Source organism: Tachypleus tridentatus, chromosome 12 (genome assembly GCF_004210375.1).
Source record: "Tachypleus tridentatus isolate NWPU-2018 chromosome 12, ASM421037v1, whole genome shotgun sequence".
NCBI classification, from domain to species: domain Eukaryota; kingdom Metazoa; phylum Arthropoda; class Merostomata; order Xiphosura; family Limulidae; genus Tachypleus; species Tachypleus tridentatus.
The window spans coordinates 72,723,709-72,745,554 of record NC_134836.1 but is presented as its reverse complement, the minus strand read 5'-3'; the positions used below and the strand labels follow the sequence as shown (position 1 = coordinate 72,745,554).

The 21,846-nt window shown below is 33.1% G+C and overlaps 1 protein-coding gene across 15 annotated transcripts in view; it reads right to left on the bottom strand.

Annotated features, from left to right (window-relative positions):
• The window catches only part of LOC143233586 (uncharacterized), a 175,557-nt gene that overhangs the window by 29,094 nt on the left and 124,617 nt on the right, over positions 1-21,846 (bottom strand). For all 15 annotated transcript variants that reach the window (XM_076469956.1, XM_076469952.1, XM_076469955.1 and 12 more), the window contains 11 exons: positions 21,671-21,781; positions 19,606-19,778; positions 15,771-15,859; positions 13,599-13,685; positions 12,764-12,851; positions 11,646-11,834; positions 7,109-7,238; positions 5,535-5,647; positions 5,064-5,214; positions 1,639-2,665; positions 1,277-1,351 (listed from right to left, as the gene is read on the bottom strand). In XM_076469956.1, coding sequence (XP_076326071.1) covers positions 1,277-1,351; positions 1,639-2,665; positions 5,064-5,214; positions 5,535-5,647; positions 7,109-7,238; positions 11,646-11,834; positions 12,764-12,851; positions 13,599-13,685; positions 15,771-15,859; positions 19,606-19,778; positions 21,671-21,738 — 2,190 coding nt within the window. In that variant the 5' untranslated portion in view covers positions 21,739-21,781. The remainder of the gene's footprint in view (positions 1-1,276; positions 1,352-1,638; positions 2,666-5,063; positions 5,215-5,534; positions 5,648-7,108; positions 7,239-11,645; positions 11,835-12,763; positions 12,852-13,598; positions 13,686-15,770; positions 15,860-19,605; positions 19,779-21,670; positions 21,782-21,846) is intronic.

Genomic DNA, 21,846 nt, shown 5'->3' with positions numbered 1-21,846 from the left:
GTAGACACCTGATATGTAGAAGCACAGTTAAAAATATGGAATGAATCTATTGTTACAGTATTAAATATTCTGGGTTTGGGGTGGTGGAGCAACAGAAGTGTTTTCTTTCTAGTTTCTCAATGAAAAATAAATAAATGAAAAACTCAAGTCTTTTATAGCAGAAATATATCGCATGATATCTAACTATAGTGTCCTCTATTGTGGATATTACTAATACCTATCACTACATGTCTGGTTCAAAAGTAGTATATTGTAATATTTGCTGCACTAAAAGGTGGTTTGGAGTGTCAAACTGAAGTCTGGAGGAAGCTACAATTAACATGTGGTATTAGCATGGCTGATGATATTAGTAATAAAAAACAAAAGTCACTGAATAGTGCATCTTTCCTCAGGTGGGTTCTGGATTTGTCTTCTCTAACAATCAGTAGAGGGAGCCAGATTTCATCATTGGAAAGATCAGAATTAACTTATTCTACTATATGCAAATTCAAGATAAAAGATAAAGATTCTAGCATATATAAATTCAAATTAGAAAAACTAAACATAAAGAAAAAATGTGTAAGAGAGTCTGTGAAATGTTTAACTTGATTTCATTGGTCAAGTGAAATCCAGTATTCAAACAAAGTTAATTTTAAAACTCCAAATTTGAAAAGGGGAACAACACCTTCCACAATTGCATACATCTTTAAATGGCTTTTGTGTCATATTTTCATGTGTGGAAACTGTGAAGTCTTCTCTGCTGGTGAGACCAAATGCAATCTAAAAGTAAGGAATTCTGAGCACTCAACTGTTTTGATAAAAAAAATACCACCAATCAACCTTTGTCTCTTCTCAATATGTCAATACAGTAAAAGAGATAAGCCAGTAAGTCAACTTTTTCCAGTTTCTCCATCCTTAGAAAAGACAAGTGATTTGGAATTCCTGACACATTATATTTCCCCAGTTCTATATATTACAAAATTTTCTATTGTTGAATATCATTATTATATTAATTTCTTTATATTTTTCCTATCTCCATGTCCTAATTTCATACAATTCCATCCACAGTTATTCTCAAACATAAATATTTATATTTCTGCTCGTACTTAGATACTGAAGATGGAACAAGTTGTATTCAGAGACATCTATATTTCTGTAAAATAAAGATATTTGCTGTGTCATTCTCCTTATGGTTGAAAACAAAATGTTTTCTGTATAAAATTACCTAAAAAGTAAATTATATGAAAAGACCTAAATATGGTACGTAACTAAACTACATATACAGAATAAACTTTACCTGATCTTTGTGTTTTGGCTTCAGAAGATGAGACTTTCTGTAGCTGTTTTCATCATCATCATCATCATTCAGCAACTAAAAAATAATGTGCTGCATTTAATGAAATTCATGCACAGAAATGCATTTTAAATTGGAAATTGGGCATAAAAGTACTTGAATTTACCTTGTCATTAGCTATCACTTATATTTTGACCAGAAACGTAGCTTAGCAGGAATTAAAGGAAAAAAGTTTTTAAAGACTCCTGTCTAAAGTTAAAAAATACACAAATTACATATATCAAAGTGTTATTCAGTTGCTTTTATAATTTGCCAAACATATCACAAATAAAGGACTTAACTTCTAGAGAAAGAATGAATCATACCTTTCGTAGCATGTTGTTAGTGTTCATGTTCTTCATTGGGCGTTCTCCATCAGGTTTACTTTTCAAATCTTCAGAACTCTTTTCTTTCAACAGTTCTTTCTTATGAGCAATTTTTGAAGCACCCTCAGGTTGTGCAGATGCTTCTTCAACTTCTTTATTTAACAATTCACACAAAATATTTTCCTTATTGGAAGAAGAATTAATTCTGCCATTTTCTGAAAGACTTTGCTGTGTTGTCTGTAAAACTAAACCACTATTACTACTAGTTGGAACTTCTGAAGTTACATTATACTCTTTGGACACTGTGGTAGAAATTGTATGCAAAGAGTTTACTTTATCAGTTGTCTTAGTTAACAAGTTTCTTAATTTCTGAGCTGTTTTGGAAAGGCTCTGGTTTTCTTGCAAAGTCGGAGGACTTGTGCTATTCCTGTCCACAATGGTGCCTGTGGATTCCATTTTTCCACAAGTGGGTGAAGACTGTATGGAGCTGAAAGAGAATGATGCACTGAATGGAGCATTTCCACATGATGTAGGACTTGGAACTGAAGTAAACTGAGCAGCTGGTGAATATGTGACAGGTGATATTTTACCTTGTGTCAGTTCAGGAGAAAAGGCACTATTTGATGAGTGGGAACCCTGTACAACAGAATGAACACTACCAGAGTTGTTGATACTGTTTGGGGATGTAGACATTTGAGTATGTGGGCTGAGAGTGGAAGTGTAAGAGGTGGTGCCAGTGATAGCCAGCCCATCCTCTCTGTGGTTCCCAACAATCAAATCCCAAGTGGGACCAGCAAACATGTCCATCCCTAGATCATTGAATCCAAAATCATGGGAAGAAGGACTGAAAGTTGAAAATCCACCATAAACTGAAGTAGACATGTTCACAGAGACATTTTCTGCAGAGTTCACACCATTCAATCCCTCATTCAAATTACCAATGAGGCTGGTGGAAGGCAAATTCCCACTGACTGCAGGTGTACTACTTTTTTGAAGGCTTTCTAGAGACTGAGGAGTTTCACTATCTCTGTTGAATTAGGGTGAAAAACAAAACAGATTATATAAACACTGTTCTTCCATACCAGTTCACAAAACTTAATTATTTCTTTGAATAAAACATTTCTAAAAACCAAAGAAATTAACACTATAGCATAGCACTATTATTTTCTATTTTCTACACATAAATCCTCCACTTTGTAACAAAGTCAGAGTTTAAAAAAATCAAAACTGGTTGTCAACATAATAAATGCATGTTAAAACAAAGTAGTTTTACAACATATACTTATAAAAAAAAAAATTGTACACCAAGTTCCTATAAAACACATTACATCACATAACTGTTGCCAAGGTTCTACTAAATTTGCCATTTATAGGACCCGCATTTATTTTATTCATTATAACACTCAATGTAAAGAACAGTTCAAAGATACTGAATGAAAATCATTCATTTTCTAAATAAAATATCAAGATTACATCAGTATTCAAAATAAATAGTTTTTAACTTCTCTTCTGGGGGTAACTGGCAAGTTATAGGAATCCTTGTAACCCACAAACAAGGAAATTTTATTGAACAACAAAATTGGCACATCAGATTTTGAAACAGGTAATAATTTTATTATAAAAGATACAACTTTTCGCTTTACAAGTCTTAGGCATTTTATCAGAGTAAAAGAATCCATGAATAGATGGCTACCCATTTCTGTAAAAGAACACATTCAAATAAAGACGCTCAATGAATAGTAACAACATGCGACATCATTTCTGCTACGACAATCAAGGATGAGTAACAGTTAAGGATTCAAGAGAGAGTTAAGATATCTACAACTCTTAACAACTGAACTGAAACCTTAAAATACATTATTTTCTGCTTTTCCTCTCAAGATTTTTCTAGCTACTGACATGCTTAACTGGCATAGCTTTCTTACTTCAGGTAATTATATTCAATTTTATATGTTAAAATGTTAATTACTTTAACAGTTCTAAAGCAGGCACTGAATGATAGTTATCAACATATGCACGCTAAAGTATATGATGTTTAAATGTTAAATTTGACTAACAGATAGATTTCAACTTATACACGTTAAAAGCTAATAATATTTTCCAAGGTCTTCAAAAGACTCTGTACTTCCAAGTTACTTTATTTCAAAATTTGAGTTACTTTAGTTTATCTTGTGGATGTTTCAACACAAACAAACTAAATATGAGAAACATGAAACTACTGTAACCAGAGCTAAGTTATCAGTCCAGCTCATGAATAAAACAAAGTGTGTCTTTCCACTTTATTATTCATCAAAGAAGTGGTACAAACTTAAGTTGTTTTTGTAAACTTTATTTTTAATATTTCTTATTTGCTTTGAGTACAATTCAATCTTACAAAGCTCTGTGACTTCTTAGCTCTGTGACTATGACGTCTACAAAGATGGCTAACCGCTAAACAAGTTATATAATTTAAATTTATGAAAAATTGTCCACTCCACTGAAGTTACACACAAAAAATTAAGAAGTTACTTTATGACTAATAGAACAGACCCCAGTACAATTTCCAATACCTTTAGTGTTTACAATGTTCTTTTTTTTCTGCATAGGAACCTTGTTTTGTTTTTTTTAACTGCTGATTTTGACATTTGACCACCCCCAAATCAATAGCCCCTTCCCCTCCTCAAAGGAAAGTAACCTGTTTAGTCCAATTAAATTTTATTGTTTAGAACTCACAAGTTAACATCCACAAAGCGTGCACACACACACATTATATATAAATGGATATATTGTTATACTCTCCCCATAAAAAACAAAAACTTTTGTAGTATTTCACAGACAAACAACCAACCTGTATAATAGCTAAAGTAAATGCTAAAATCATTAACTTATCAAACTGAATATTTATAACTGACATAACATGCAACTGATATAAAGGGAGTGGCTCCTATTATGAAAAATTCAATTTTCAAGTAAGACCCTAAAAATCTGAGGTCTTTTCTCAAAAGTTAAAACTTGTGGGTGAAATTTGTTACCAAACAAATAGTGTGATTTTAAGATAATCACCATCAGAGCTTTTTTTAATTTTTTTTTTTCAGAGCCAGCTCACATCACCAATGGGATGAAAGAGTAGACAGAGTACAAATAAAATTTGTAATAAAATTTAATAAAACCATTAATAAAAAATACATATACAAAAATGACAGCTGTAAATCAGTTCAAAATATCAAAGCACACTGTGAACCCAAATATAAAGAATAAGACATCAGATGTCAGGTTTTATAATCTGATAATACTTATTACAAAATAACAACCTCTGATATCTCCTCACTCTGAAATGCTACAGTTAAATATTGAGACTTCCAAGAAAACTATCTTCCACTAAAAATAAAAAATAGCAGGGACTGTAAACTGAAATCATTTTCATCAAATGAAACAATTATACTTGCCGAATAATCGAATGTGTAGACATAATAAACTCCTCTTCACTGGTAACTTGACTGTAGCTAAATTTTTTACTTTTAGTTTGAACGCAAATGTATTTATCTTGTGATATTTGTAGACAATAGATGCCACTGGTGTTGCTGCCTGTTTGGAGGGCTAGAATTAAATTAAAATTTTTATAACCCACTGAAAATTAACCTGTCACCAGCTGATGTAAGAATAGTTCTCTCTGTGTTTATCCTACTAACTTAACTGTAAGTATGAAATGACTAGTTGAGGGTCAAACCACTAAATAAATTCAATACAAAATTAAAAACTGACTAATCATCATTTAAATAACGAACAGTATTCTAACACTGCTGTTATCATTAATTAATACAGTTTTCATTGACTACATCTTTATATCAAATGCTGTACAACCTACACTATTGTAATGTTTACTGTACTTTGTTTCATCACCAGGTATATAAACTTACTGTCTTTCAAATGTTGATTCACCTTGTGTCGATCTTTGGGATGACAGAGTTCCTGGATACTCTTACCGACTAAATCTTTATTAAGGTGCTGGCTGTAAGTTGATGATACACCACTGAAACCATTAAAACAAAACAGATTTTGATTTGATTATGCAAGTATAAAGGCTAAATGCAGTGTTCCAAACAGATCAGGACTGGTTGTTAGCACATCATTTTTTTAAAAAATGAAATAGGACTATTAGCACTATTTTTTCGTTAGAAAGTATAAATGGTTGTTTAAAACTTTTGTTTTTACACAGTAGGAATGACTGTTAGCACTTTTGCTTACAAAGTAGGGTAGGACCAGTTGTTAGCACTATTTTGTTTTTAATAGTAGGACTGGTTGTTAGCACTTTGTTGCTACTCCTAAACCAACACACATACACACAGAAAACGATGCATCCAGAAAAATTCATAAAATTTGTATAAAGTTCCTTAACAGGGCACACTCTCTTTAACCCACCACTATTTATCCAGTGATGTATAACTCAATGCTAATGCAAAGAGAATCTATCAACTTTTAACACAAGACAATACACATTAAAAGTGCTAGTCAGAGAACTATGAGAATACAAAACTTTTCTAAATGATTTTCAAACATAAAAAGAACAATTCAATCTGCTTCATTCATTTTTTTTTACAAATGTAATTCACAAACAGCCTAGCACATTGATCATTTTCTCCTAACTTATACACAAGAGAAATTGAAGTAAAAGAGAAAGTAAACATTACATAAGCAGTCCACTTTAATATTCTCTTAAGAAGGTCCTGTGAACATTTTGGAAATATTACCTCACACCAGTAGTTTATAGAATTTTAACCGTTTCAATAAATCAACTTTTCTTTCATTCATGAAAGGCTATGAAATAATAATAATAAAAAAATCATCCTTGTAGCATTAAAGATAATATCTCAGCTGGTTTGATTACCATACAACATGAACAGGTGATTACATTATCGTTTACAAAAAGTTTTAGAGGAATGAGATACAGCCTATCCTTGAGACATCAAAATAAAAAAATCCAAAAGTTTGAAAACTAAGTAACCAGACAGTTGGTCTTTGCTCAAACTTTACATGTTGTAAAATAGCATTCACTACAACAACTATATACAATGTGCAAAATTTAGAATTCAGAGAAATACATTATGATAATATAGAGAAAATGGTCGTAACTATTAAAATCACATTCAACAGGGTCAGAGAGTGTCTTACACAAGTCACCACATAATTGTATAATAACTACAATTCATTAGAGCCACTTTTGACTACATAATATAGACTGAAATTGTACAAACCTAAGTTTAGATGAAACACTGATATTGAATTTTGTGATCATAGCAACAAAGGGAAAAATGCAAATTTCATTTGTTCAACAATGTTAAGCAATGAAGAGTTAACTATATGCTTTTAACAACACCATGTAGACAACAGAAAAAAGTATTACACAAGAAATTTGTTGGACTTATTATCACTTTTTTTCTGTAATGATTTATTACTTCTACAGAGAGGCATATATAAAGAGAAAGTCCCTTACCTTGTATCAATGACGGTGATCTTTCCCGTTTTATCTAAACGTGTTGTGAACAGTTCAATCCCTACCCTATTAATACTCTTCTCAGTTTGAGGAATACGTCTTGTCACACAAAACAAACAGTTCTGGGACTCTATATGTGAATTAAAAAACAACAGCATATATAAGCTACCTGATTATTATTATAATTAATTTCTCCACAATATGACAGCTGGCAAAATGTTAACAAAATTAAAAACCTATATAAATTGTTGTTGATTTAGTGTTTTATGGCACAAAGCAGCTAGGCTATCTGCGCCAAACATCCAGTAAAAAGGTAAAAATAAATTAAAATGTAGTAAAATACATAAAAGGAAATGAAGGTAAAACAAAACATCACTGAAAAACAGAAAAAGCATAAAACCAATGTTGACACCTAGTCTACAATGTAAAGAGAGAAAGCAGAGTAAGAAAAGTTGTAAAGGACTTTCTCTAGCAAAATGGAATGATCATAACCCGCCAGGAAGACCAACAGGTAAGTACAAGAACCACCGTCAGTCACCTGAAGTTGGCTTTTCCAGTCCTGGTTCCGGGTTATGTGTCATTATGGTCAGTACCAAAAGGTAAAGTAATAAATGTGTTAAAAGACATGCAGCAAAATTGTAATAACAACTCACCAGGACGACTAACGGGTAGTTCAAACAGATAGTTCAAACAGCAGCGTTAGTCACCTGAAGTTGGTCTTTCCAGTCCTGGTGTCAAGTTATTTAATGTTCTAGCCATTTTCCAATGTCAAATTGAACTACAAAGAATTAAACTGTGAAAAGGGAACCACAATTAAAAAGGTGTAATGAATAAATATCAAACACTTAAATGAGATTAAAAAGATTAATGGCCATTAAACAACTAAAAACTTTATCAAGGCGGACAGTGTCACAGTCACCAATAACACTGTCCAATGTTACGGACAAACCTTGGACCAAAACATGTTTAAAATAGTGCTGTCATTGAGACTCGTAACGATGGCAAGAAAGTAAAATGTGGCTTACAGTGATTTGAGTGTCACAAAAAAAACACATTGGTGCATCAGTTCCAGTTAAAAGAAAACAAGGAGTTAAAAAACTGTGACCAATGCATAGTCTAGTCAGAACAACTTCCTCCTTCCAAACCTTAAGGAAGCTAGACGGCTAAATCCCAATATAGGGTTTTATTTGAAAAAGCTTGTTGTCACGTTTCACTGCAAGTGAACTGCCAGCTGGCACGGAGCCGAGCCTTGAATACAGGACCATAGTCCATGTATGGAATAAGTATAGTGGTGATAGTGCCAGAGCAGATAGATTTAGCTGTCTTGTCTGCAAGCTCATTCCTGCAAATACCAATGTGGCATGGTATCCAGAAAAACTGGATAGAAGTAGATGTCAGTGAGAAATGGGTCAGTCGGTTTTGAGTATCAGCGAGAACAGGGCGTGAACCAACATGAAGCAATTCCAAGGCCAGTAGAGAATGAAGCGAGTCAGTATAAATAGTGCAGTCGGAGTATTGCTCAGCTTCAATGTGATTCTCCACACAACCACCAAACTGCAGCAAACCATGACAGAGCCCACAGAATTACCTGACTCAGAACAATCTGTATAAATTGGAATGGAATGATTGTTCAATAGATGTTCAGTAAATAAAAGACGGTACTTCCAATTGGGAGTATCTGCCTTTTTCATATGACTTAAAGAAAGGTCACATTTGGGGGCTGTAATAAGCCATGGGGGTGGGGGGGTGAATGGATGGGCTGACCAGTGGATTCTGCATTATCCAAGGACAGACCGAATTCATCCAATTGTGCCTGGATGCGAAAGCCAAAAGGAGCAATGGCAGATCATCTGTTCTGAAAATGTAAGGCCTACTGAGGAAGGAAAACACATCCCCAGGTGGGATGCTTTGGTAAGGAACGAAGTTTCGAAGAATATAGTAAAGACAGTTGCAAATGGCGAAGGTGCAGAGAAGGTTCATGAGATTCTACGTATAAGCTTTGAACTGGAGAAGTGCAGAAAGCCCTGGTGCAGAGTTGAAATCCTTGATGATAAATGGGGTCCAGCATCTTTAAGGCCAATAGTCTGGCAGATCCATAGTTGAGTTTTGATCAAATAAGAGCACGATACATCTTTAACATAGAACATCGACCTGCTCCCCAACTGGCGGTAGAGAGGACAAAGGATGTTCAGTGCTCTTGTGCATTTGACCCGTAGCTGCTTTAAGTGTGGTATGAAGGTCAGCTTACGGTCAAAAATAAGCCCCAAGAACTTGGACACCACTGGCATTGAAACTTCACCAATACAGAGTTCAGAAACAAAGTGAATACCCCGTTGGTAGTAAAAGTGCATACAAACGGTTTTAGAGAGTTTCACATCTCGTGTCAGTCGTCAACGTAGAGCTCATTTGCAACAGGGAGAGGCAGTTGTTCATAGACAGCATTTATCTTTATACTGAAGCGTGTAACACTCAAAACACAGCCCTGAGGGACCCCAAGTTCCTGAAGTAAAGAACGGGAAAGTGTCGAACCCACACGAACTTGGAATCTGCTGTCCATTAAAAAAATTTTTTTAATAAACATGGCCACGTAACCTATATATATATATATATATATGGAGGTCTCATAAAATGCCATACCTCTATGTTGTGTCATAAGCCTTCTCAATGTCAAAGAATTTGATACAAGATGTTGGCGTTTGAGAAAGGCTTCTCTAATTGATGTTTCAAGTCAAATCAAGTAGTCCATGGTGAAGAGCTGTCGTCGGAACCCACATTGGGTGGGCGAGAGGAGGTTGTTTGATTCGAGGAACCAAACAAGACGAGCATTAACCATCCTCTCTAAGGTCTTACAGAGACAGCTCGTCAAAGCAATTGGATGGTAATTTGAAGGAACCTTAGGGTCTTTCCCAGGCTTAGAGAAAGGTAAGATAATAGCCTGGTACCAGGCATCAGGAAAAACATTCTCCTGCCAAATCCAGTTAAAAACAATTAGAAGAATATCAAGAGAAGCAGAGAGAGATAGCACAGAATGTCATAGTGTACATCATCAGGTCTAACAGATGTACTGCCAGACTGATGAAGGGGCATTTTCACTTCCACCAGTGTAAAGGGACAATTATAGTCAAAAAGACAGTCAGTTTGAAAGGAAAGAGGTGAATGCTCTGCCCGAGTCTTGATGGCCAAGAAGGTGGAGGGACAAGCAGAAGTGCTAGATACATAGCAAAAGCTTTCACCTAGAGCATTGGCAATGCTCCGGACATCAGCTACCTCTTGGCCAGAGAGTAAGATGGAGAGGGTGACAGAATTGTAGTGCCCACTGACCTTTCAAATCCTGTCCCATATAACCTTGGAACTGATGGTAGAAGATATGCTGGTTGTAAACTTAATCCAAGATTCCTTCTGGCTGTGATGCCTTACCCAGCAGGCCTGCTGGAAAGCAGTGCAGTTCGAGAGTGTGGGTTATCTATGAAAAGTATCCCAGGCCCATTTTTGAGCCTTCTATGCCATATGGTAGGCAGGATTCCACCACGAACAAGAATATCGTGGAAAACGTGTCAAGGTTTTAGGAATACACTGAGTAGCTGCTTGTATAATACAGTCAGTTACTGCTGCTACTCAGTTGTCTATTGATGGCTGATTCATGATGGTAGGATCAAATTCTGTGAGAGCAGTGAAAGTGGCCTGATCCAGTTTCCATCAGGGCACTCGGGTAGAGTGGCATCGACCACTCCCAGTCTCTCTATACGGCCAGTATAGGAAAATGATCACTGCTGAGTGGATTATTGCCAACCCTGCATGAAAAATAGGAAATTAATAAAGGGAAGCAAACCGAGAGATCAATAGTGGTAAAGGACTGTCTAAGTGCGTGAAAATAATTGGAAGAACCAGTATTGAAAAGAGAAAGATTGTGATCAGTGAGCATATGCTCTACAGAGCAACCCCTCCTATCAATAACAGCACTTCCCCAGAGGGGACATATATATATATATATATAAAAATCATTTCAGGTGATACTTGGTGCTCCCTTTCTATTGTGCAATTACCAGTTACTTCAGCTTGTTTATTATGAATGAAAGTTTTGTTTTTAAATGAATTGAAGATATTTAAAATGTGTTTAAAAAGCATAACTGCCAGAAGTCATCAAAATAAGTTGCAAGTATCCAGGATGCTTGCAATTCCACAAACTTTAAATAAATCAACTACAATAAACAGTTGAAAGAAGGCTAGAGACCACAAAAAATAACTTCTACAATAACAGTTTGTTTTTGAAACATTTTTTAACACTTATCTGCCAAAGAATGTGATTTGCAAAAAAAAAAAAAAGTGGGCAAACATTAGAAATATACTTAAAAACAATTTTCTATGTTTGAAGTTAAGCACACAGCAACACAATGAGCTTTGTCCACCACAGGTATTAAAACCCTGATGTTAGCATTGTCAGTCCAGAGACATACCAATGTGCCACTGGGGTATAATAGTTTTAAAAAGTACACAAATATATTTATTTAAGAGTTTGAAGAAACTGTACACCACACACCTGAAGACCCTTCACTAAAGTTTGGACTGCCTTCCACTGGGGGGTAAGGTAATAAAACTGTTGAAACTTGCATTTTTTCATACTGAGGTTTCTTTCCATCCATGTCAAGATCTTCTTCAACTTTAACCTTGAAATGGCAACTGAACAAGCGACTTTTACTGGTACCAGTACTAGATTCTGATGCCCAGCCTTAATAATTCCATGGACAAAAAAAATATTAGCATAAAATAACCACACAAAATCAAGTGAACACAATATGAAAATTTTCAGTGCTTTATCTGAGGTACAAGCAGATGATAAAATAAGCAAACTGTTTGAAGTAATTCTTAATAACGAGAAATCCACTTGAAATTAAAAACACATCTCAGAACAGCTGGTATGGGTATTAACACTTACATTTACGTCTGCTTATCAGTAAAAGTTAATACCCATACCAGCCATTCTGAGATACAAACTGTTTGAAGATTTTTTACAGATATTTTTATTAGTCATTTCATAATTGCTTTTTCTGTGAAGACTTACTACCATGGGTCTACATACTAGAAGTAACAGTAATCATCCACCTGTTACTGGATATCATGTTTAGTTTACACAAAACAACATATTAGAACATTTATCAGGACATGTTTTACTTTCATTTTGGTTTTATGGGGAACATTTCAAATATAATTATTCATCAAGGAGGTTATTTAATTTATTTACAATTCATCTAATTCTAAAAATTAATTATTAACCCATATGAATTATTTACTCTATTCTTTGATGTCAACATTTCACATATCTGTTAATTAAAAGGAAATCAGTGTGCACTGCAGCCATAAAGAAACAAACACCTATTCAGTTACATCTTCTAGTCATAAAATAAAAGGCACCTGCTTCAAATATACCTTTTAGTCACAAACTAATATTTCAGTCCAACAACAACTTCAATATCTCCCATTCATAGTTACAAACATCAATTTCAAATATCTTCCATCTTAGAGAAATGCTAAAACTATATCAACAGCACACTGGTTACATCAAGTCTTTAAAAAAGAAAAAAAACTAACTATCTTAGCCAAGCCTGAAAAAAAAAAAAAAAAAGAATTACTTAAATTACCTTCCTCAAAACTGCTTACCTAGTGACATGGACAGCAAAATATTGCTGAAAAAAGCATGATCCCTAACGTGGATGATACTGTAGATGCTTTTCCCAACCAAATCATCCTACAAAATATACAACATCAGTAGGTTCACACAATTATTATTATTTTAAAATACAGTTTAAAGGTTTTAAAACACTACTTGAAAGGTAACATACCACGGCGTCAGGAAAATAAATTTTTATGGGTATATTTTTACCATAAATGTATAATTATATAAATCTTCAACTTCAAGATGTTACCAATTTTTAGAAAAATTTAGGCACAAGATTATAAATAATATACCAAGCTAAGAACTTAAATGTGAATGTCAAATATAAACATAAGGCAAGTGAACTTTATTTTCTTTAATCCATTACTGTAAAGATATTAGATAGAAAAATGTAACAGTTTCAAAGCACTAAAGCAGGTTTAATATCTACCTTTCATTACTTGCCATAAAAGTTCTCTCTGTTAAAAGCAATGTTCAGTGCAATAACAACTACTATTTATTATTTCTTTTTTTTTAAATATCCAGATACAACCAAGTTGGTTTAAAAGCTATAAACACAGTAGTATCACTTTAGAGATCATAGTGCACCTGTATGAATTTTGTTTCCTTGACAGATTTTAAAACTGCCTATCTTGTTAGAGGATTAGCTATAGTATTTTTAATCAATGAATATATTTAAATTCTTTTTAAACTTAATCCTTTACAAATCATGTAGAAAACAATGTAGAAAATTTATGTCTAAATAAAAATGTCATCAGCAAATGGAAAAAATAATTAACTAAATACTAGTTTTAATTGTACCTTTTAATTAAGACTAACCTTGGTGTATTTCAGAAATGAAAAAACATTTTCTGAAACAACTATCTTCCCATCAACATTAATGACCAGTAAAAACCCATCCAAAGCCTGCAAAACAAAAAGTACTGTTAATATAGTAATCTACATTATAAACAATGTTTAATTACAGTGGTGTTTCTCAACCAACAATCCATACACTTGGACCAGCCCATAACATTCATGTTGCTAGTCCATGAGATTTCATAAGTAACAAAAGCAAAAACTGACAGAACATTTATCTGTAAATTGTAATGGTTTTTCATCATACATGCAGTTTAATGGTCTACAACAGTTCAGGATTGCACCAAGCCAGTCTCTGGTACTGAAAGTTTGAGAATTACAATATTCAAGGTTTTCTAAAATAAATCATATGACTGTGCAATCACAGTAATCATTTGAATATTTACCAGTTTATGGGAAAAACATGACAAATTAAAATCTTATATTTTTATATTTTATTCCATCTATTCCAAACCACAATTCCCTCAATTTTACAGACCTTGATATGTACGATTATAAAACAAAACATGTATCTAATATGGTCATATTAAAAGGTCACCTTTTAATTAACACTGGGGTCAAAATGGACCCCCACTGTTTTTCTCCAACAAATTTTTGTGAACTTCTATAATCTTAGAAACTCAGGATTTTGCTGGTCACAAGCTCCCTACTAATCAAAATCATTCAAAAGCTGGTAAAAAAACAACAACAATATTGCAATTAATTCTATTAATTCCTCTTCAATCTTCCAAATATTAAAAAAAAGAAAGAAAAAGTTTTCACCCAATTTCTTTAAAGTGACTGTTGTATATCTGGAAAATGCTATAAAGAAAACTGCTAACTTCCAAAACAAATATTCACTTCTGCATACAGAATATTTAGAAACAAAGTGGAAACAAAAGGAACAGAAGAAATGAGTGCTCTAGAATACTCACAAAATTCACCACAAAAATGATGAAGCAATTCTCTCATAAGGTGAAGGAAAGTATCTACAGAGAGCAGAGAGAAAGGCTTGAAGTCAGGAAAACTGTGTAGTAAACAGGGAAACAGACAAAATTACCACCCCTGCCAACTGGTAAATGTGACTCCAAAGACTGGGTGTAAAAGAATGGGAAGGGTGTTAAGGTACAAGTTTTTAGGAATAGAGTTGAGCTAGAAAATAAATGAGCATGTACAGGAGAAGGATGGAAAACAAACTATGGGGGGAAAGCTGTGTAATCAAGGACACAAAGAGTCAAATGGTATGAGAAGGAACTGTACATAACTAAATAATAAGGTTTGAACAATCTGAGGAAGACATTGTATTTCACTTCAGTCAGTAGGAACAAAACCTGGAGGCAGAAAAAGGCATTAAAATTAATCCTCCTCAACTTCAGGCTTTAGAAAATGAAAAGGGAATGTAACAGTGTGTACAGGTTACATTATGGACTCCATCACATGTTGAATAATGGTCATAATGTCTTCCACAGTAAGAAACTTCCTGCCAAATTATTGGTATTTTGTACAGGATGAGAAATATCTTTATTTGCATGAGCAAAAATAGAATTTACATTAAACTCTGAATTTATATAGAGTTAAAACTCAAGAGTAACATGAATACTGAAAAAAAGTCATAAATGTCAGCAAATGCAAAACATCTGTTCACAAAAGTGATAAAGAGACAAACAAGAATTCACAAGCACATATGTAGAGGAAGACACTGTACTATACTGGTGAAGGATTCTGCTGCATAATTATCTCACTATGCAGTGGTGCAAATTCAAGTGGTTTTACATGAAGTTAGGAATGAGTTTTCACATGGCTTGTGACTCTCATTTTCAGATTGGACAAACTTGGGAAGAACAAAGCCACTGTGTGAAGATGTGACTGTTTTGAAACAAATGTTGAGCAAAAACCATTTGTCATAAAGGTTTAAAACACAAAATACAAAAGAAAAACAGAAAATTATTCAAATAAAAGGCATGCTTAATAATAAATACAATACAGATTGCATATTATTAATATTTTAGCTTGTTACTTTTGTGAAGCTGATGATATGAATTTGGAGAATTTCTCTCTCTCTCTTTTTTAAAATAAAATACTAAGTTAGCTATCCATAAAATATCTTTGAATATCATCCTCATAATCTATACTTTACTGAAAAATAACGTTTACCTCAAGCAGTAGTGGTCCCAGAATGTTGCTACTTAAAATGGTAGAATTACTAGAGGATACTTCACTCTGCTGAAGTGCATCAGTTTGACCTTATAGGGAAAAAAAATTATGGTTAAAGTAACATGAATTACAAGTTACTTTCCAAGTAAGTTTATAATGAAACAGCTGAAGTGGGTATAAAAAACCTTTATTTAATACAAAAAAGAAGTTAGAATGTTTGAACCTCCTTAGGCCATCTTCTGGGAACTAAAATTAAAAGTGGTCAACATCATAAAAGCAAAACCACAGATGGTGACTGCATCAAAAGCATCCCCTGAAGCATTTGGTTACTTAAACTTCAATAGCATGTGCCAAGTACAAGACGTTGAAGCACGTGGTGAGTGTTATTGTAGAAATTTGCTTTGTATTGTTTCTTAGTTTTGTAAAAATCATAAGTGTTGGTAAGAGCATCATGCCATCTGTTAAGTGGAAGTTAAAGAAACTTAAAAACAAGAGAGCTAAGACTAACGAATCAAACCAATCAATCCTTTCTAAAAAGACAAATAAGGTAATTTATAATAATTATTTTTTAATTTTTTTGTTGTTGTTTTAATTTGGCAGGATTGTATGTCAACTATCATTAATAGCTACTACCATTTTAGTATTTAACATAAATGTTTGTTCAAGACCATTTTTAGGTTGATTTGCATCAAGAAGATGGATAAAAATAAATGTCACAGCACAGCCACCAAAAAATGTTCACAAGCTCTAACCAATCAGGAAGTGTGACAAATACAAAGTGGTTATGAGATGGCATTCAAAGAAGTCCTGGCATATTGTACTTTGATACATGTTATGCTGAGATGAAGTAGGAATTCTGTGTTAAAGGGTTGTTACTGTAGGACAAATTTGCTAAAGATAAGGTAGAAAATACAAAATAACTGATTAACACAGCAAGTCAAAAGCTCATTAAAGCACTCACAAAAGGTAGGTTCCCTTCACTATTTGTTAAAAGTTGTGCAAGGATAATTCTGCCAGTGTTAAAAATTCAATAAGCATGAGAGGCAAACCTGTAGAAAAGACTAGTGTTGACTGTGACATACTGTACTCAACTGAAATGAAGTTGATATAAGGGAGAAAATGACAAAGGTTTTGACATAACTTAATCCATAACTGTCTGTAGGAATATGAGAAACTTAATGGATACAGGCAGACAGAATGACTTGCTGTTTAATGAACAACAATCCCAACAAAATAAAATAAAAAAGTATAATTATTTATCTTTATTACTTAGAAAAATATACATCTATATAAATAATTAAATTAACTCTTACATATTATTCAAAAGCATACATATAAAGTATGGCATGTATCCTAAAAAGTTAATAAGCCACATGCTTACCGCCTAGCCATTTTTCTTTGCTGGATAAAAAACTACAGTCATTGAAAAAAGTTTGTAATGAAACCTCATTTGCTTCTAACAAGAAAACCATAAAGAATACAATTGTGTATTCCTGGCATATAAATAACTAAATGACTTAATACGTGTGGTATTAGTATTTAAAGTAAAGAAAAATGAAACCCTGTATGCAGTTTCAAAGGATTGAGTCTTATATCAAAACAACTTTGAATATACAACTCAGCAAGTCATAAGACAACTACAACCATTATAAATGTGCAACATAATTAGACACATCAGATCACAAAAAAATGTGTAGGTTGGGAATTTCAAACTTCTGAGATAAGGATATCCCTTATATTTAAAGGTATTTGAAAACAAAATAACTGGATAAAAGTGGGAACTAGAACAATCTTAAAAAAAAAAAGATCTGCACAAGTCATACCCCAGCCAAAGTTACTGGTGTGTGTATTCTTATAGCAAAGCCACATCAGACTATCTGCTGAGCCCACTGAGAGGAAATGAAACCATGATTTTAGCATTATAAGTCAGCAGACTTACCACTGTACAAGCAGGGGGTGAAGGTAACTAGTAAACAACTGTTTGAAATCTTTGAAGCAAAAAGGAATTCACATGGTCAAAGAAATAATGCACAACATAATCAAGAATGAATCTCCATCATAAAATAAGACCAACAGGATAAAGATTCATAGGTTTGCTAATAAGGCTTCCAGTCATAAATCCTGGTCGACAGTCATGTAACTCACGCAGATGGACAATGAAATGAATAAGTGATGCTATTACCTAACAAAGTCAGGTTGTTGAATGAGTGCCAATTCATCTCTGGTCTATTGAAATATGCCTGAGAAAGCAGCCAAGTGTCCAAACCACCTAGCCAATGGAAAGTAAATTCCATAGCCAGAGCAAGACCAGATGTGGACACATGGACTGTAATAAGGTGTTGAAGCTTCAGAGCCAACCCTTCCTAGTTTAACATTCTACTTCAGTAGCCACTCAAACCATAAGCCAAGCAAAATTAAAAGTTTGTTTGTTATTACTTGCCTTTTTTGTAATCATTTTGTAGTAGTGGCTCCTTCAGAAACATTGCAATAAAGAAATGTTCTACTCAATTTGTTAAATTTGAAATATGACCATCTATATTCAAGAACTTCACCAACATTACAGCAGGTTGGCTCAGATCAAATACCATTATGAAATTATCTGACAGCCAAAAGTTGGAGTTCAGAAACATTTGCACTCTTTCTTAGTATTTGTCATTCATTTATGAAACTTTGTTTAAACTTTAAAATGACTGAGGATTCCTTCACATAAGGAAAAAAAAAAAAATCTTGTTTAAATAGTTAGGCCAGGAAAAATTTCTACGTGTGGTTCAATTATTTTTAAAGTCAAAGTGACATGGAAAGTCAGTATTTTTAAACCACTAAAGTATAGTTTCCACACAAGTATGATATATTTGCATTACCAACACTTTAACAGGTCTGTAACAGACCATTTGAATGGTGTCTCTTTATTGATTACAAAACACAATACTGAGAATGTAAAGTTCCCATTACAATTTTTTTTCTTTGCTAGAACATTTCCTTACTGTTTAACAAGAAAATCACATGCTTGAAATCTTTAGTTAAACACTAAATGGTATTCTTGTAAGCTGTGACAAGTTTTTGTTCTGAAAGTGAATGCCACCTGATGTGATAAAATATATAGCAGACTCGACATCATGTAACTTCTTCCACTAAGTGTGCTAGAGTTTCACATAAAAATATTCTTTGTTTTTTGTGCATGTTATTTTTACATGTGTCCATCTTCTCTCATCTAGTTTGACTAATAAAACCCAAACAAAATACATTCACATTTATGTTGGAAAGGTTCTGCCACCTAATTAAACTTCATTGGTTCTGAGTACTTTCAACAACCAACACTAGATTACATTTCCAATAGGTTCTTCCCTCTTTAGACTAATGTGGACAGCAAATGAACAGAATAAATTAACTCAAACAATGTTCCATGCAAAATCAGTAGCAGTTATAGTAGAATGTTTCATGAAATAGACAATCTAAATTTAGCATATTTCTATATAATAAAAAGAAATGGTGTCCTGTTTAAAGATTCAACTATTAACAGTTTGCAGGAATGGTGTGGTCTTGTCAATTTCTGAACAGTTCAAAAAGATTGACGAAAATTATCTTCCGATCCAGTTATTTTCAGTAAAATATTCAAACTTCATGGACCTATTATTTATTAGAAGTTGTTTCCTAGTAGTATTTTTACTTGCTTGTTTATTGTTGCTAATAGTGATTAATTATATATTTTATTGTGATTTATACTTCAAGAAACACTTTTCAAACAGAATGATCGACCATGTTGTTATTGAAACATTCTTAGTGCTTCTATAAATTATCTAGTGATCTGTGTTTGCAGATTTAATGTAACACCAACCTTGATGTTTAATTCTATTGATCTGGTTAACTGTCTCCTGCAGTATGGCACACTTGTCTGGTTTGACGGACAAGGAACTCATGTCAGTAAACCTAGCAGAGATCAGTTCTGCCAGCTCTTCAATGTAAGTATTCTCTTGCTCTCGACGGCGTTTTTCATTAAGGCACTTGTTCCTAAACACAAATACAGAAATTAGTAGAGAAAAATGAATAAAATAATATCAGTAAGTTATCTTTTTGTTTTCTTTTAAAAACTAGAAAAAAGAAGCAATTTCTGCACACTGCCAGACTTTTAGTCAAGAAAGACTTAAGAACTGTATTAACCTTTTAGGCATACTCATCACCTGCTAGAAATGTGAATCAAGCATACAAAATCAATAGGCAAAACCTAACATGTACAGATGATGATATTAGCTGCCAATCTGGATCTTTGAAAAGGCATCAACTTGTTATTCAAAACACTGGTAATATTTGCAGTCGAAAATTGTTTATTTATTTATTTTTATTTTTAAATGAGAAAACAGATCCAAAATAGTATCAAGTTGATTACAGTTTTTCCATAATTGAAGAGACAAATGAACCTATGGAAAAAATCAATAATTCTGGTTCTGAACCAAAGTTACTTGATGAAGATAATGAGCACAATATAACTGAATATAAACAAACACTTATAATTTCTATAACAACTATTTAATCCAGAAAATGAAGATTGTATATTTAACTTGCAGAATTACCTGTATAGTACGTGTCTTGTGCTTTACTTCAATATTTTACAGGGGAACATTAAAAAACAAGGCAATGATTAGATTCAAACAATTTTTTTTTTTGTTTTAAACTAACTCCACTAATACAGTTTTGTATAAAACATTTTTCAACAAAATAAAATGGAACACAGCAGTAAGTATGTAATGGGGTTCACTCCACTTTATTTTTTTTGCAACATTATTATATGGATAATAACACAGCAACAAATATTATACTATCTCAACTCTTATTTCTGGTGGAAAACAAAACAGATATGCCTTGTATTGTATACGTACTGCAACTTTTATTTTCAATTGTCGAGAAGTGAATAACCAAATTTAAGTTCTTGTATAAACTTATAATAATAAATTATTTTCCATAATTAATTCCAATGTAAATGTACTATAAAGCAATATGCCAGTACAATATAGCAGCATTACATGGTTACTACTACAATAGTATTAAACCAATTTTAAATGGGAAGCAACCATCACAAATGTTTTCAATTTCTCCACTTAAGAAATATGTTGAGAGTAAAAAGAAAGCAATTGAACTAGTACATTTCCTGTTTCAAAATCTAAAATATTTTCATGCAAACAAACAAACACACTTCAAAGTAGCTGTTGGTTTATTCAAACTTGTGTATCTTTATCCAAAAACATAGCAGAGTTGACAGTAACGACTGTAATCAATTTATAAACTCATCATTACCTTTTACAGTTTTATGTTGCATAGGCATCTAATTAAAGTAAATATGACTTCTGAGCTGCTTCTACTAGAAATGTGCTATACAGAAATATTCCACAGCAACTTGTGCAAGTGTGACCAATAAAACAGGTTTAGCTCAGATTTATTTCTCAACATTAATAAGTGGACATCTTATATTACTTTTGTTAAATACCATTGCCAGAATGTGAACTTTGCAAAGTTTACCCACTAATGTTAATGAATATGGTGAAGCAACATCATATAACAATGTACATATTGATATCAGAGTACAAGTTCTATAGAATAGGTAAATAGTGTTTGTTATACCTAAAGCAAAAAAAATTAACAAATTCTTGCATTTGACAAATATGAAACCTTCTACATAGCTGCCACCTGTAAAAAATACAGTCAAAACAATTTTGTAAAAGCTTAAAATGAAAGAAAATGTTACAACAGATGCACAGAAATAATCATGAAATGCAAAAATTTAAAGCACAATTTTGTTTCTACAAATTAATAACCCCCAAAACACACAATACTATGATTATTTTTTATACATGTATGGATAGAATAACGTTAAGAAGCTAGACAAAATTAACATTTTTGATACTTACAATTGCGATTGTGGTTTGTTGTCCGATTTTCTGCGCTTCTTAGTCACTACATTAGGGACAAAACTCATGGTAGCTTAAACAAAGTAGTGGTAAACATTACGAGGGTGGGTCCTGCAATAAAACAAGAACCAATCAGCCGCTTATTAATTCTGCAAAGTAAACCTACACCAAAAAGG